The sequence below is a fragment of the Hylobates moloch genome, unplaced genomic scaffold, assembly GCF_009828535.3.
Source record: "Hylobates moloch isolate HMO894 unplaced genomic scaffold, HMol_V3 SCAFFOLD_5, whole genome shotgun sequence".
Taxonomy (NCBI): domain Eukaryota; kingdom Metazoa; phylum Chordata; class Mammalia; order Primates; family Hylobatidae; genus Hylobates; species Hylobates moloch.
In genome coordinates, this window is record NW_026652280.1 from 95,943,354 (window position 1) to 95,960,955 (window position 17,602).

Here is a 17,602-nt window from a genome sequence, read left to right on the forward strand (position 1 = left end):
CTTTTGAGAAGTGTCTGTTCATATCCTTTGCCCACTTTTTGATGGGGTTGTTTGTTTTTTTCTTGTAAATTTGTTTGAGTTCATTGTAGATTCTGGATATTAGCCCTTTGTCAGATGAGTAGGTTGCAAAAATTTTCCCCATTCTGTAGGTTACCTGTTCATTCTGATGGTAGTTTCTTTTGCTGTGCAGCAGCTCTTTGGTTTAATTAGATCCCATTTGTCAATTTTGGCTTTTGTTGCCATTGCTTTTGGTGTTTTAGACATGAAGTCCTTGCCCATGCCTATGTCCTGAATGATATTGCCTAGGTTTTCTTCTAGGGTTTTTTATGGTTTTAGGTCTAGCATTTAAGTCTTTAATACATCTTGACTTAATTTTTGTATAAGGTGTAAGGAAGGGATCCAGTTTCAGCTTTCTACATATGGCTAGCCAGTTTTCCCAGCACCATTTATTAAATAGGGAATCCTTTCCCCATTTCTTGTTTTTGTCAGGTTTTTCAAAGATTAGATAGTTGTAGATATGCAGCATTATTTCTGAGGGCTCTATTCTGTTCCATTGGTCTATATCTCTGTTTTGGTACCAGTACCATGCTGTTTTGGTTACTGTAGCCTTGTAGTATAGTTTGAAGTCAGATAGCATGATGCCTCCAGCTTTGTTCTTTTGGCTTAGGATTGACTTGGTGATGCGGGCTCTTTTTTGGTTCCATATGAACTTTAAAGTAGTTTTTTCCAATTCTGTGAAGAAAGTCATTGGTAGCTTGATGGGGATGGCATTGAATCCATAAATTACCTTGGGCAGTATGGCCATTTTCACAATATTGATTCTTCCTACCCATGAGCATAGAATGTTCTTCCATTTGTTTGTATCCTCTTTTATTTCACTGAGCAGTGGTTTGTAGTTCTCCTTGAAGAGGTCCTTCACATCCCTTGTAAGTTGGATTCCTAGGTATTTGATTCTCTTTGAAGCAATTGTGAATGGGAATTCACTCGTGATTTGGCTCTCTGTTTGTCTGTTATTGGTGTATAAGAATGCTTGTGATTTTTGTACATCGATTTTGTATCCTGAGACTTTGCTGAAGTTGCTTATCAGCTTGAGGAGATTTTGGGCTGAGACGATGGGGTTTTCTAGATATACAATCGTGTCATCTGCAAACAGGGACAATTTGACTTCCTCTTTTCCTAATTGAATACCCTTTATTTCCTTCTCCTGCCTGATTGCCCTGGCCAGAACTTCCAACACTATGTTGAATAGGAGTGGTGAGAGAGGGCATCCCTGTCTTGTGCAAAGGGAATGCTTCCAGTTTTTGCCCATTCAGTATGATATTGGCTGTGGGTTTGTCATAGAAAGCTCTTATTATTTTGAGATACGTCCCATCAATACCTAATTTATTGAGAGTTTTTAGCACGAAGCGTTGTTGAATTTTGTCAAAGGCCTTTTCTGCATCTATTGAGATAATCATGTGGTTTTTGTCTTTGGTTCTGTTTATATGCTGGATTACATTTATTGATTTGTGTATGTTGAAGCAGCCTTGCCTCCCAGGGATGAAGCCCACTTGATCATGGTGGATAAGCTTTTTGATGTGCTGCTGGATTCGGTTTGCCAGTATTTTATTGAGGATTTTTGCATGGATGTTCATCAAGGATATTGGTCTAAAATTCTCTTTTTTGGTTGTGTCTCTGCCAGACTTTGGAATCAGGATGATGCTGGCCTCATAGAATGAGTTAGGGAGGATTCCCTCTTTTTCTATTGATTGGAATAGTTTCAGAAGGAATGGTACCAGCTCCTCTTTGTACCTCTGGTAGAATTCAGCTGTGAATCCACCTGGTCCTGGGTGTTCTGTGGTTTTAATCAGGCATTTTATATAACTCCATATGGTCTCAGCATACCAGTTTTTGTTCTTTAAAAAATATAATAGTTATCCTGGAGTATACAATATACATTTTAAGCTAATCTAAGTTCACTTTCAAAAAACACTCTGCTGCTTCACATGTAGTGTAGATATCTTATAATAATGATTATTCCCAATTCTTCCCAGCTACGTTTTGTTTATTTTATTTATTTATTTATTTATTTATTTATTTATTTATTTATTCATTCATTCTATTAACCAAGTACATTGCTACTATTATTGCTTTAAAGAAGCACACATACCACTTAACCTAAAATAAAAGTTCTAAAAAAACTAGTTTTTTTAGTTCAATTAAGAATAATCTACTCTCTTCCTTTTTTATGTTGATTCAAGTTTCTGACCTATATAATTTTTTTCCTCATAAATATGTTATTTTAGCATTTCTTGAATGGCAAGTCTTTTGACCTTAAGTTCATTTAGTTTTGCTTGTCTGATAAAGTCTTTGTTTCTCTTTTATTTTTGAAGAATAATTTTGCTCTCCAAAGAATTCTAGGTGGCTGTGTTTTTTATTTTAACACTTTAAACATGTTACCCCACTTTTTCTTGTTTGCAGGGGTTTCTGATAAGGAGTCTGCATTAATTCTTATTCTCACTCCTCTATAGTTAAGATGATTATTTCCCTCTGGCTTATTTAAAGATTTTCTCTGTCCTTGGTTTTCTGAACCTGGAAAATAATATGACTCATTTGCTTAAGTGGAGTTTTTGTTTGTTTGCTTATTTTTTCATAGGAGCATTTGGTTTACCTTGCTTGGTGTTGTCTAAGATTTCTGGATATGTGGTGTCATTCCTGTCATTAATTTTGGAAGGTTCTTAGTCATTATTATTTCAATTTTTTTATTACATTCTTTTGTTCTTCTCTTCCTGTTATTCTAATTCCATATGTATACTTTTTGATACTTTCCCCCAGTTATTTGATGTTCTGTTTTGTTTTATTTTATTTTTTTTCTTCTTGCATTTTAGTTTGTGAAGTTTCTATTGACAAATTTCCAAGCTCATTTACTCTCTCCTTGGTCATGTTGAATGTAATAATGAGTCCATGGAAGGCATTCTTTATTTCTGTCACTTTGTTTTTGATTTCTAGCATTTCTTTATTATTCTTTCTTAGGTTTTCTCTCTACTTACATTGCCCATCTTTCTTGCATGTTGTCTACTTTTTCCTTTAGAGCCCTTATCATGTATTTTAGATCTTCATAGTTATTAAAATTCTCTGACTGATAATTCGAATATCTGTGACATATCTGAATCTGGTTTGATGCTTGACTTTTGTTTTCAGATTGTTTTTTTCTTTTCAGCATACCTTATAATTTTTGTTGTTGTTGAAAGCCATACATGTTGTATTAGGTAATAGAAAGTAACATAAACAGGCCTTTAATGCAAGAATTTATGTTATTCTGGTCAGAGACTTCAAATTCCTTTACTGTCCTTATTTTGTCTCTCCTTTTGACTTTGGGTTCCCATAAGTACTCTTCCTCAAAAAGTCTGCATCTGACACTCTCTCAGCTGTAATCCACTGTTATTATACTGGAACCCTGTTGGTATGGTGGTAATTTAGGGTGGAGGAAGTTTTCTATTATCTACTAATTAGTTCTCAGTATTTTAGTTGGCCCATGTCTCAAAGCTGTGACCATCACATGATCTTCTCCTTTAGTATATTTTCCCCAGGTCATCTCCTTTCTCTGCCTGCAGAATTGCCCATCTGTTCATTTGAAGTCCTGACCCGTGTTGAGTATTTTTCCTTCTTAGTTGAGATGGAAAGGGTAAAGGTGACTGGATAGAAAGGATTCCCTTCCCCTGACCTAAGACTCTAGCAAAGTTAGTTTTCTATGAAGTACAGGCCTTTGTTATGGAGAAGGATGTGAGTGTGTTTCACAATGATTAATTTTCCCTTCCCCCTGCCAGAGCCAGAAGGAGATCCTTTTTGAATCTTCACCATGAGAATCTGGTGAGGTTCTTGTATGCAAAATCCATGAACGTGTGGGAGCTCCTATAAGACTGTGACCCCCAGGAATTTCTCACTGTCGAGCTAGTCCATACTCAGCTCCCAGCAGTTCTTCAGAATTGCCATTCAAGTACTCTAGTTTATGGGTCCAGTGCCTCCTGAAAGGAGGCAGATCTCAGCTGTGTCTTAGCTGTAATATCTCTTCAGATATCCAGGTGGCAACTTGACTTGCAACCTCAGTTCTCTAATGGGTCCAAAAAAGTTATTGGCTTTTAGTTTGTCCAGCTTTTTCTGATTCTAAGGATGGAATGATAACTTCTAAACTCCTTTTCCTCTGATTAAACCTTAAAAAGACATTGTACAGATTGAACACTAACAGTAGCATCCATTCATTCCTAGTTTGGTTAGAAATAAGAAACTTAGCTAAAATTGCTCAGTAACAGAAAGCCTAGAGTCTAAATTGTTCTGTGGATAAACATTCTAAATCAAGAAATCAACAAATCCAATGAAAGACTAGAGAAATAAATTTGAAAAATATTTCCATTGTTTTCCTTCCTTCCCCCATTTCATCTTATATTTTACTTTCATCCTAAAAGCCTTTCCTCTCCCCACCTCCTATCTCCAGTCCACAGAATTAAACTCTGGTCACTCAGCTCCTCAATTCCTTTGAAAAAAGTGAGATAATTAAAAAGCTCGAGAAACAAAAGTGAAAAGTTCTTGACTTTTAAGTTCCAAAAGGTATACAATAGAAATATTTGCATGCACACTTGGAGAGCAGATTTTTTAATTTCTTAAACTAGATATAGCTTTGGGCTGGTCAAATTCAAAGGAAGGAACCACACAGGAGTGAAATTAGCAGTGAAACACTGACCAGTCTTGTCTGAACAATGCAGGAAACTTTCTGAGAGTTTAGAACCAAGATGCAATGTCCATCTCTTTGCAGTTTAGTGAGGTTTGTTGACAGCAATCAGCTAGAAGCTTACTGATCATCCAGAAGTGGCTTAGCAATTCTCCCACCCAAAATACCTTTGTAGATAGTCCTTCATGAAAGATCAAAGAAAAAAGATAAAAGCCTCTAGAATACAAGAAGAAGAAGAGGTAGAAATAGTACAAGAGAAGAAGAGGAACATTAGAGAGAAATTGGGGGGAGAGTGAGGGGCTAAAAAAGTAAGCCCTTATATTTAGGCAAGCTGAGACAATATGGAACCAGCTAGAAAACTCTCCTCTGAGCCACAATAATGGAACAACATAGCATTCCTGAGGGCATGCTTTGCTGTCATTTCCAAAGAAGGCAGAAAATGTTTAAATACAGATGTGTTCAGTTATCAGGATGGAGGAATGCTGGAGCTAAACTTCAGTTGCTACACAGTAAATGAAAGGAACTTCTCTTAAGCAAAGAACAGTGCAATAAGGAGGACTGGGGCAACTACCTGGGTTTAAGTCATTCTGACAATCACCAGCTATATGACTTTGACTACCTATCAGAGTTACCCATGTCTCCTCTGAGCCTTAGTTTCCTAACAGATAAAATGCCGATGAGATTATCTCTACCAATATCACAGACATGTGGTGAGGGTCAAATGAAAATGCTTTATAAACTATATGCTGATGCTGCTAACACATTACATTAAGGGTCCACAGGCCATAAGAAGCTAGAGTAAGCTCATTTCCAGGGCAAGAGTGAAGGAGCTATTGAGGCTAGGGCTCCAGAAGCCAAATGGGGAAAAAATGAGATGGCTTATAGATGGGAGCACAGCCTATTCTGAAGCTATTTTGAGGATCCTTGAAAGCCTCAAGATTGACATCTAGAAACTGCAACATCCATTTCTAGTCTTTGATAAGAAAATTCTATCGCCAAAGAAAAATGCATACTCTTTCTGCATACTCTTTTTCTGTTTTCCCAACCCTGTTGAATAGATCTTCCTATTTACTTAATCTAATCTACTTTGTTTAGAGTATGAAAGTTTTCTTTTAGTGAATACTGGGATCCCATGGTGGACTTTGCTTAAGAGCCCATTTTTACCAATCACTTCTCACAGCTACAACATAAGGAATGGGAAGGCTTGAAGTCAGTAGACTGAATTCAAGCCTTAGCTCTCTCATTCATTAACTCTCTATTCCTGGTTGAGTTGCTTAAATGTTGTGACTCTCAATTTCAAGAGGTCTTTGTGGGTGAATCATTAACCTCTATCTCAGTTCAGTGGCCTTCAGCCTTATATTGTGTCTTCCTACCCCCACCCAGTACAAGTGCATAGGCTTTCCTTTGGGCTTACAGATGTCTCAGAGATATATGTCTGTAGATTGCTGGGGAGGAGGGAGTGTGTGTCCAACAGAAATATTGCAAAGGCATTTAACATATCCTAGCCTCAGTTCTACTAGGCAGTGAGTCAGTGAGGTACTCATGCTTTCTAAAGTCTTCGGTGGCATCCACAGAAATAAGAGTTTAAAGTTTGAGTTGCTGGAAGTTTCCTTACAAAAAAGAGTCCTGCACTACCATAAAGATCTCAAATCCCTCTATTGCATGATCTGTCCCTTTATTGCTAATGGTGTTTAGTATGTGCTTGAAGAGAAGTGAGCCAGGTGACTGGCCAAGAACCTGTGTTTATTATCCTTTATTTATAATTTAAAAACATCAATTGGAACTAAAGCTTTCTTCCTTCTGTGCTCTAGTTTAGCATTCATTAGTCTACCAAACATGTATATATATATATAGGTAGACTATATATATAGTCTACCTAAATATATAATATATATATATATTTGTTAAAAATATGATATATAATATATTATATATATAATTATATATATACTTAAACAGATTCAAGAATTCAGTAGATATAGCAGTCTCTCTGTCCACAAGCCAGACACTTGGCATAATTGACCACTTATTCCCAGCAACTGGCTCCAGATCTAACGCAACACAGTGTCTACTGAATTCTTGAATCTGTTTAAGTAAGGGTTAGGTTTGCTTGTGGAGCTCTAAATGCCTTTCTATGATTTGTTTTAATATTGCAGAAAATGGATACTCATGTTCCCTAAATTCTTAGCTGGTTCTGCATGAATAAGACTTTACAGCTTGTGCTGTGCTGGAGATGGTCTTCCTCGTGAGTCCCCACTGGCTAGAGTAAGGGTCCCAGGTGGGCCTTTTATATAGGACCTCTCTTGGAAAAGCCTCGGGGATGAGGTTTTGATTTATTTGGAATGTTTGAGGCCCCGGAGAATGTAAATTTTGCCTAGTTTGATTTCTCTAGTACATCACTATTTCCATTGTGAGTCGCCCTTGGGTGAGGACTTATTCTAGGAAAACAGAAAATGCCAGCCAACTGGTGCAAGTTCAAGTTCTGCCTTCACTCCTTTTTCTGTCTCAGTCTTATTATCGTATAATGAGAGCCTTATCCTTGTCTCCCTTGAGATTGTTCTGAGGACCTAGTGAGATAATGGTTGGGAAATTGTCTTGTGGCAAGGGGCTACAGTATGAAAGCAGTGATACCGAGCATGAATGATGACTAAAATAATTCCAAAAAAAGGGAATGTTGAAAACATTTGATTCCATAATGTCTGACTGTTAAGCTATTCTGTTCAAACAAGATTTCTGAAAAACCTGGGTGACAAATGTTCCAAAATTCTATGGTGATGAAATGTTCTGAGTGAAGCCCAGCAGGAGCTGCATAGCCTTTGGCCCCAGGAGATAGCACTACACACAGATCAAGGCAACCTTACTGTCCAGGTAACAGGCATTTATTTCACTGAACTTCAACATGCAAGATCCATTCTTAGCTTGATGAGATTTAGCTTTATATAGATCAGGAAAAAATATCCCGAGGCTTACATTTTTGTCATTAAATATTAAGCATACTTTGTTCATTTCTCCATCACATTGAATTATGGTGAGTTCTGCATAAGCCCATCTCCCTTTCAAGACTGGAAACTGTTTAAGGGATAGTGCAGGGCTTATTTCAAGATTTTTTTATGTCTAGCATAGTATCTGGCACATAGTAAAGACTTTATGAATGTTTATTGAATGACTGGTAAACATTTCATGAATGTTTACTTAATGCCTGTCAAAATCTTTACCAGCAATGTTTTGCTTTTAATTTTTCATTTTTTTTCTTGTCAGTTAACAACTTTTCTTCGTTACTTTTAGCCACCTTATAATGTTCTTAGAGAACTTTAGATATGGTTTTATTTTTGCCATTGACCTTGTTAATCCTGAAAAATGCCCTAGTAGTTCTATTACGGTCTGGAATGCAGATACATGTGTCCTTTGGATCTCTGCTGTTTTTGTTTGTTTGTTTGTTCGTTTGTTTGTTTGTTTGTTCGAAGGCTTTTCTGATTAAAGAGTCCACCCTTTCAGCCTAGTAGAAAGTGTGCCCTGAGATCATACTGCCACCAGGTCTGAGGCCCAGTCTAGTCACTGATTTAACAGCAAATCCTTATTCTTCCCTTGGTGCTCATCTGTATCTCAAACCCCAAATCTACATGACAGTTCTTGGACAGCTTCCTCTCCATGTTCTCTATGACTGTCTGATTCAGCTTCATCTTAAGTACATAATTATTTCTGTGTATTCTCCCCAATACCTTAGTCACATTTTCTTTTTACTCATGAGTTTTTTTGGCCTGGAGTCCAAAGTCCCCCTCCCCCCATAAGGCTTTTTAGATATCTCAGGGGAGCTAAGTATGATAAAGATGTTAAGAATTCATATAGATGCTTCACAAACTGAATCCTAGTTCTCCTAAGTCCTGGGTAGTTCCCATGCTTAAAAGTAAAAACTGGCCAGGTGCAGTGGTTCATGCCTGTAATCCCAGCACTTTGGGAGGCCGAGGTGGGTGGATCACCTGAGGTCAGGAGTTTGAGACCAGCCTGGCCAACATGGAGAAACCCTGTCTCTACTAAAAATACAAAAATTAGCCGGATTTGATGATGCATGCCTGTAATTCCAGCTACTCGGGAGGCTGAGACAGGAGAATCACTTGAACCCAGGAGGCGGAGGTTGCAGAGAGCTGAGATTGTGCCACTGCACTAAGCCTGGGCAGCAGAGCAAGACTCCGTTTTAGAAAAAAAAGTTAAAGCTGAAATTCCTTAATTTGGCATATGAGGCCTTAGAATACGACCCCAACCTACCCTTCTGGTTTTATCTCCTTCAATCCCCACCTCCTCCATGTCCTGGAGTCAGCACAACTGAATCATTTTTCGTTCCCTGATCGGTCCTTTTGCTTTCATACCTGTAGCTACATTGTTTCTTCTCTTTGGAATTCTTTCTCATCATTCAGACAATCTCTTGTGTTTTAAAAACAGTTTACATCACAGGTCCCCTCCTCTTTAAAGACTTCCCTAACAATCTCCAACAGTTTCTCTCTCTTCCCCTTTCCCTTTCTTTATTTTGCTGAGTTCTTCTTTAATTGTTTGTAAATGCCACTCATCATAAAGAACTGAAACCATACTGTCAAATGCTTGTTTTTACCACTAGGCTTGTAGCTTCCTGAAGCCAGACAAGAAAGCTTTTTTAACCTTTATTTCTCCAGGACCTAGCACAGAGGCTAGTTCATAGCTCTTGCCCATTATGTGTTTTCTGATTTAACCAAATTTGAAAGGATCCAGGAGTATCTCAGATTGTGCCCTCAAAACACTGTCATGATGACTATAGAAGTGCCAGCATCTCTAATTAAACTGTGTATGCTCACCATATTTAATAAGCAGTTTTGCTAGAATCTGGGATAAATTAACACATCCAGGAGAGAACATCTATTTCTCCTGGGCTATCTAATCCTGAGGCCTCTCTCCTTCCCCACACAGTAACTTATTACTTGACATGTCATAAACATACTCCAATAGGGAATCCAGTTTTAGAAGCCCTGGTGCTCTAGTATAGGAAGAAAGGGATTGTAGGAAACAGATTTTAAGTGTGTCTTGGATTCTATTTTCTCAAGGGGCTTTCTATTGCCTTCATTAGGTGGAGATTCACAAAGAAACCAAAAGGTCAGTAAAAAATTTCTTAGCCCACACTACTTTCTGACCTTTTATTTAGGCATATCTTATCTTTGTTTTTCTATTTATCCCCCAAAACAGGGATAAAACTCCATCCAGTAACTTTATTTAAAGCTTCAGACTCCCAGTTGTATGAAACTGCTATTCCTCTTTTGCCTCTTATTTAAGGGGCAGGTCTCTAGGAGCCAAGGGTTTGTGAGTTTACACCTCATATTCCTGACTAGTGTGGGTGTTGACAGCCTCAGGAGAACTCTTCCTAAATGGTCAGGAAAACTTCCCACCAACAGCCCTGCACAGAGCATCTTTGACCTCTTTGTTTCTCAGGGTGTATACCACAGGGTTCAGTAGGGGAGTGGTGACAGTGTAGGTCACTGAGATCAGCTGGTCATGATCTCTGGTGTTCTCTGACTTGGGCTTGAGGTAGGCAATGGAGGCACAGCCATAGTGGACAATGACCACAGTGAGGTGGGAGGCACAGGTGGCAAAAGCTTTTTTCTGGCCCTCAACTGAAGCAATCTTGAGGATTGTAGAGATAATGAGAACATAAGAAATGAAAACCAGACCCATAGGTACAACAAGCACCAGCACACTGATAATCAAAGTTAGGATTTCATTGACAGTGGTGTCAATGCAGGAGAGCTTCATCACAGGTCGGATGTCACAGAAGAAGTGGGGCACCTTTCTAGCACAGAAGGGTAACCTGAATACAGATGTCACTTGTGTTATTGCTACAATCAGCCCAATGTTGCAGGCCCCCAGGACAAGCTGGATACGCAGCTTCTTGTTCATAATAACCATGTATCTCAGGGGGTTGCAGATGGCCACATAGCGGTCATATCCCATTGCTGTGAGCAGGAAGCAGTTAGTGATGCCAAAGGTTACAAAAAAAAACATCTGTGTGGCACACCCTGCCAATGATATGGGCTGGCTCATACCTACGAGGCTGGAGAGCATCCTTGGGAGAAAGATCAATGTATATACAGTCTCTGAAGTGGACAGCATGCTCAGGAAGAAGTACATGGGTGTGTGAAGATGATGATCAATTCGGATGATGGTCACAATGATGATATTGCCTGCTAGGGTTAAGATGTATAGTGCAAGGAACACGCCAAAAAGGGTGATCTGCTGCTCACAGAAGCTGGAGAAACCTTGGAAAACAAAGTCAGTGATGAGAGTAAAGTTCTCTCTTTTCATTGATTGCTTCCCAAATCTGAAACATAAAAGCATAAAAGTCACATAGTCTCAGTAAAGCAGTAGAAGCACATTTCTGAAATTGATTGAAGTTCAATAGTTCTCAGTTACAAATCTGGTGATATATTTCCTAGTGGATTAAGTTAATCCCTGGGTTTACTTATCTTTACTTAAAATATTTTTACTCTGTGACCATCTGTTATAATTTTCCATGCATCACAGAATCATATAGTCTCACTTTTTCACTGCATAACCATACGTGCTCCTACTTCATTTCTACTCTTCCTCCCTGACATCTGGAACGGCTCCTCTTTTCTCCTCTTATTTCTTTCCTACTCTTCAGAGATGAGTGCACATTTTCAAGCCTTCATAAAACCATATTACACTCGGAGGTTCTCATGTTTATTTGGATTATTTTTACCCCATTATTGCTGCTTCACCTCACACAAACACTTAGCAACTTTATAATACCTTTTATATCTTTTCATATTTCACTAGCTCCAAATTGTGCATGGATTGTGTGCTTGAAAATAATTAGTTTAGGGATGGACTAGTGATGTCTTTTCTTTCAAGACTATGAATCATCCCCCTTGCACATCCTTTAAGAAGTAGAAGCAAAATAGAAAGGTTCATCTTGTCTTCAAGAAGAAAAAGGAAAATCTTAGCCAACCACCAGCCTCTCCCCACTTCTGTCTGAGTGATGGAAGTCTGCTGACAGTTCAGAGCACTGATTCACGTATGTTGTAAACTATGCTACATCTTTACCTTCCCTAAACTAGAAGGCAAATTTATAGCCAATACAACTTTGTGAGTAAGCCTACACCCACTCTGCAGAGATAAACAATTGTATCAGGAAAGATACAGCAAATTTAAGTGTCCCTCACTTAAAGCAAAAGCAGACCCTGAATATAAAAAAACAGCTACACCAAAGATACATCATTTTGTTGAAGGAAGGGGATCAGTTCAATTTATGTAATATTTCACATTTTTATCTCTTTAAACAGTAAGCTTCTGTAGGGTATTTAAATTATATTCTGATTTGCTTATGCATATTCAGAAAGAGAAGTTTTGCATAAAGTAAATCACATCAATGATGAAGGTTAGTATGCATGGAGACTTTCTTCAAGTTCATAAAATTCTATTTAAAAGAAGTTGATGACCAGCTGTTAATCATTTACACTAAGAATGCTAAAAAGAAAGTAAACCTGCAATAGAGAATATTTTCCAATAAAGAAAATCATTTGATACTAAAATATATGTCTAAAGACATTTGTCTTCTGTGAGGCTTCTGAGCAAAAACTATGTAGTAGTCCAGCCACGGAATGGTATGGTGCCACTATGGTGAAATCAGAAATGCTTGGCTGAGCTTTTAACTGTTAAAATAATGAGCACAGAAGCTCTTGGCCATTCACGATGTGAAATGTCCTGCAAAACTTGTGGTAATTCTGCCCAAGGAAGAATTGTCTTATTCCAAATACCAATAGAATTCCTATTGAGAAACACATGGCTAAAATATCATCTTATCTGGCTGAAACTTGTCTGTCTTGAGGTAGAAGAACGGCTATGATGATTTGGTTAGCATCCTCCCCACTCTTGGAAGTCTATAATTCTTCAAAGGAAATGGAAGGAAGAGCAAATATAGCTTATGAAGACCTGTCCAGCTGTGATAGGAGCTGAAATACTACAATAAATTAAAGTCAGCTCATATGTAATGAGCCCCATTTCAGTCCTTCTTCTAAAGACCACTCACATGACTCTGCTTAGCACTGAGGCACAACAGGAAAGCTGGGCTGGAGGAGGCTGAGGAGTAAAGATTGAAATATCAGGCTCCCTTGGCCACAATGGACAGTCACAGGGTGACCAAGGTGAGCAAGGTGACCAAGAGTGCCTACGGCAGGACCTGAGGCTGAGCAGGCAGGGCATAAACACACACTAGTAGGAATATAGTCAGGTTTGAGAGGCATAGGCATTCTTGATAACCCCTCTGTGTGGAAAAGTCTTTGAAGCCAGAGGAGATGCTCTCCCAGGATCAGGCAGCTGGGCTTCTGGGGGTCACTCCCTGAAGACATTCTGAGAGCCACCCTCCTGGGGCTGGGAGGATGCAGGTATCAGGTTCCTGGAGGTCTCATTATGTGTGAGGCTCATTTACTCAATTCCAAGCTAGCGTTTGGGGAGTCTGGGAAAAGTTTTTGCTTCAAGTTGAAATAATATTTGAGGAAGCTGGTTTATTTAGTTGATTTTTAATTGTTTGAATAAGCACATTGTGAGTGTGTATATATGCATGTGGTTTATTTTTTATTTTTTATTTTTTTTACAGATGTGTCTTAGAAATCCATATTGACAAATCTAGGCAGCTCAAGCTTAGAGCCATACCACCTTGGATTTCAGGAAATTTAGGGCCTTTTGCTTATAGGCAGGAACTCTATCTAGTATAAGAATCTGGTTTTCTTTTTGGAATAGAAGTATTTAAATATGGCCATCATTCTGCAGAGGGCAGTTCATGCTGCCTGTCCTTGCCCTGTGGCATTAAGGATTGGAAGTACACCATCTTTAGATCCAAAGATTCTCTCCTGGAGGCTAGGAAACAAATTAGCTTTTGAACACTGTTCTCTTTACCCAGATTTTTCTTCCCTTTATTTGGTAAGCTTCTAATTGTCTGTCAAGACCCAACTCCAAACTTACTTCTCACTGAATACTTTCCATGAGTTTTTTACCACTTCTTAAAAAATTTCTGAGTCTTTCATGTGATATTTATCTGTATCCATTCATTCTTTAAGCACTTAGCATATGTCAGGCCCTGTGCTAGTTGCTGGAAATACAGAAATGGATGAGGTGCTGCACCAACCCTTCAGGAGCTCAGGGTTTAGTTGCAGGTGATAGACAATCATAATAACTGAAATACAACTGTAAGTGAGACAGGGGGGAGACAGTCCTTGATTAGACTCAGGTTGATTATGAAAAATTACATTGTGTAGGTAAAGTGAGAACACATTACAAAACAGTATTTGAATGTATCACTTTTAAGAGCCTCTCAAGTGATTCTCACTTATCTCTCCTGTTCTTAGACTCTAAAGTTCCTTAGCAACTGGCCTCTTAAGGAAGTGATTCTTTTTTTTTTTAAACCACTAACCATTTTTTTCCCTTTTCAGGTCTTTCTGGTGACTTTGCTTCCTTGTTGAAAAAAAAAAAAATACCCTGCACTGGGATTTGGTATATTGACCTGTGAGTGGTGTGAAGATGGATTTGAATTTGGCAAAAAAGAGGAAGAAAAACCAGCTAGGCTGCTGATGTAACAGAGATAATTGGGATTGATCTAGAGGGGTGGCAATTGGCCCAGAGGGGAGGGACACATGTGAGAAACATTTGAGGGAAATCAATAGGGCTTGTAACTGAATCAATGTGTGGCTCAAAGGACAGGAAAGAACCAATAATTTCATAAACTGCTCTCATCAGGTTCATTCATGCCAACTCTCTGATTATTTATAAATATACATAGCTTCTTCTTGTAACAGATGAAGCAAAGAAAATGATCTCCATATTAACGGTTCATGATCAGATATCATTGCTGGCTATGAGATCTCAACAGGAAAGGAGTGGAATTGGGCAAAAGAGCTCAAGGCTTTATGATACTATTGCTTTGGGACAAATTAGGAAAACTGTAGAAATGGGGAACTGGGTTGATGATATAAAAATGTGGTATCTGGCAAAAAGGACAGGTATGCCACTTCAGTAGCAATTAATATTTATCAAACACTTTCACAGATTTTTGTCTCACATAAGCCTCCAAATAACCCTCCGAAGTCAGTAGCAGTATCTAATTTTACAGATTAGGGATGTACAGAAAGTCCAATCTGCCACCAATAGCAAATATATTGGGATTTTATGCTAGAAAAAAATGAACACATGTGGAGTGACTATAGAAACAAAGTTGGCAAAACAGCCAAAAGAACCTAATGCAAAATCTTCTAGTTCTGCAGACTGCTTTATTTGGGGAACAGATTCCAGTAGTTCTTATAGTTTGTTTATGGCATTCAATTTAGTTTAGGATCCTGGGTCTAGACCTCTTAAGAAGGCTTTGGAATTGTCAATGGGAGTCTTTTAGGGCCCCGGATAGGGCTCAAAACAGATTTAACTGAGGTTCCTAAAGTTAGGTCTACTCTCACACCGTCTTCCACACTATTTCTGTCACCTAGAGCTGGCGTGTCCAAATTGTCTGTGTATGAAAACCCTTTTTACATTCAAATATTTCTTGGATCTCCAAATTGATAATATTTGGATAATAATAGTCATGCTATTTGTCCCTATTGAAAGGAAAAATAAGTTCTGAAAAGGAGAACTATGAATTAGTAATTGGCACTTTCAAGTGAATTATGGTACTTTAAAAAATATTTGCAGATGCTTTTGTCAGTATTTATTCAGACTGCATGTGAGAATTGTTGCACACAGGAACCCTGGGACTTCTTGCAGTGACTCTGAGGCAACTAGGAGAGAAGAGGGAATGATGTTATGAGAGGTATTTGGCAGGTCAGTAAGGAGGGCTTAAATAAAGGGAATCTGGAGGAGAAATGCAGACAGGTGCTCTTAGTGGTTTATTAACCACAAAAAGAACACTCGGAGTGAAGTCTGAGTGATTGCCCCATAGACATAGATACCACTTTGCTTAGGTCTAGTTCCACATAAGCAGAGCCTGAAATAAGGTCCTGGGTATGTCCAGGAAGTAATACTTGGCAGACCCTGGGAGAATAGTTAGTTTCCTTTTACTGGAACATAGGATCAGGGACTATAAGAGAAGCCCAATTACAAAGTCAAGACCTCCTGGGTAAAAGGGAATTCTATTGACAAAGAACAAATGAGAATCCTATTGTTAAAGCTAGGGCTCTGTGTCCATATCAAGAGTGACTTGACGTTGACCTCAGAATGACCCAGGGAGCAATGTCTGTGGAGGGTGCTGGTGGAGAAGGCACTGAGAGCTTTCCATGTGCCAGGGAATGGTATGTCCATAACATTGTTGACTTCTCACAGCAACCCTGGGAGTTGATATTGTCAGCTTCATCATGCAGATAGGAAATAAAAACCAGGGAGGTTAAGTATCATAACAGGACACATGCTTGTAGTGGCGGATCTATGATTGGGAATGCATGCCTCTCCATTCAAAGCCTGTACTCTATCTACAATATCATACTGTTTTAGCATCTCCTACTCAAGGTCATTGGTTCTTAAAGTTGGGGTTCAGGGTAAACAATAACTGTTCTTCAGTACTTGTTGGCCCACTTTAGACTTCCTTTCCTATTTTCCTCTTTGGGGTTGTGCTGAGTGAAAAAGGGATGCACCAAAGTATTTTAGGAAAAGGAGTGTATTATAATACACTATTTCTAAACTTCCAGACTGATTCCAAAGTCCAAGATATCACGAATAGGATCTGAGATATGTGTAAATCCACAATTTGGGATGGGGTGGAGGCTCCTCATTTTCCTAGGCGTATGGAGCAGTATAAGTTAGTTATTATGGAGGATAAAGCTGGTTAAAATGAACATCATGAGCTTACAATGCAACTACAGACTTCAGGGCTGGGTTGCACGTGTTTAAATCATGATTCTGCCTTAAGGAATTCACTTATTTGAGGTCTCAGTTTCCTCATCCATAAAAAAGAATAATAAAATATCTATCTCATAGATTTATAGTGAAGATTAAATTAATAACATACTTAAAATAATGACTACTATCTAGGATACATTCAATAAATGTACCAAAAGGAGATGTCACAAAGAGGGACAAACAGCCTGAAAGTGTTAAAATAATAGAAGGAAAACAAGAGAGAAGAGCTACCGTCTAATGTATTTTAGCTGCTCACAGCAGTATTCCTTGCTTTTTCTTTCCTTCCTTCCTTCTTTCTTCCTTTTAATAAATATCTAACATCTACTATGCACCAGGCACTGTCCTAAGTGCAACAGATGCAAAAAGAGCACTCGCAGTGAAGTCTGAATAATTGCCCCATAGACATAGGTACCACCTTGCTTAGGTCAGGTTCCACAGAAGCAGAGCCTGAAATAAGGTCTTGGGTACAGTGATTGACTAAGGAGTGCCCTCAGAGGAAAGGGAATGAGAGAAGCGAGATGGGGCAGGGGAATCACTATGCAAGAACACAGTCTTAGTTGGAGCATAACTTAAGCCTGATCTAATGGAGGGATCTAGAATTGTGCCCTAGAGTTGGTCCCATCTTCAGACAAGGGGTGGTGGTGGCCTTTTGTACTCTTTGTGTCATTCGTGAAGTCAAGTTCAGCTTACATAAACTCCTATGATATGATAGTATATATTCTTCCTATGTTCCCTGCTGGTTTACGATACCTTATGATATGAGTAACAGGAATAATGTCTAACATTATAGTGCAGTGCATGAATATCCTTTATCTTATTTGATTTTCATTAAGCTTGGTAAACCCATATATCTGACTTGGCAAATCCATGTATTTCTTTTTTTCATTAATATTTTTCTTCCTTGTTTCAATCTATGAGGGGAATAGATTCCTAGATGCGCCTAGATCAGCCACCTGGTGCTTTCACAGTATCTCTCATCTGATT

General features: G+C 38.6%; 1 protein-coding gene across 1 annotated transcript in view; it reads right to left on the reverse strand.

Moving 5' to 3' along the window:
* The window catches only part of LOC116469229 (putative olfactory receptor 10J6), a 146,512-nt gene extending 135,486 nt beyond the window's left edge, over window positions 1–11,026 (reverse strand). Inside the window, exon 1 of the mRNA XM_032154038.1 lies at window positions 10,533–11,026. Coding sequence (XP_032009929.1) covers window positions 10,533–11,026 — 494 coding nt within the window. The remainder of the gene's footprint in view (window positions 1–10,532) is intronic.
* Between the last annotated feature and the right edge of the window lie 6,576 nt (window positions 11,027–17,602).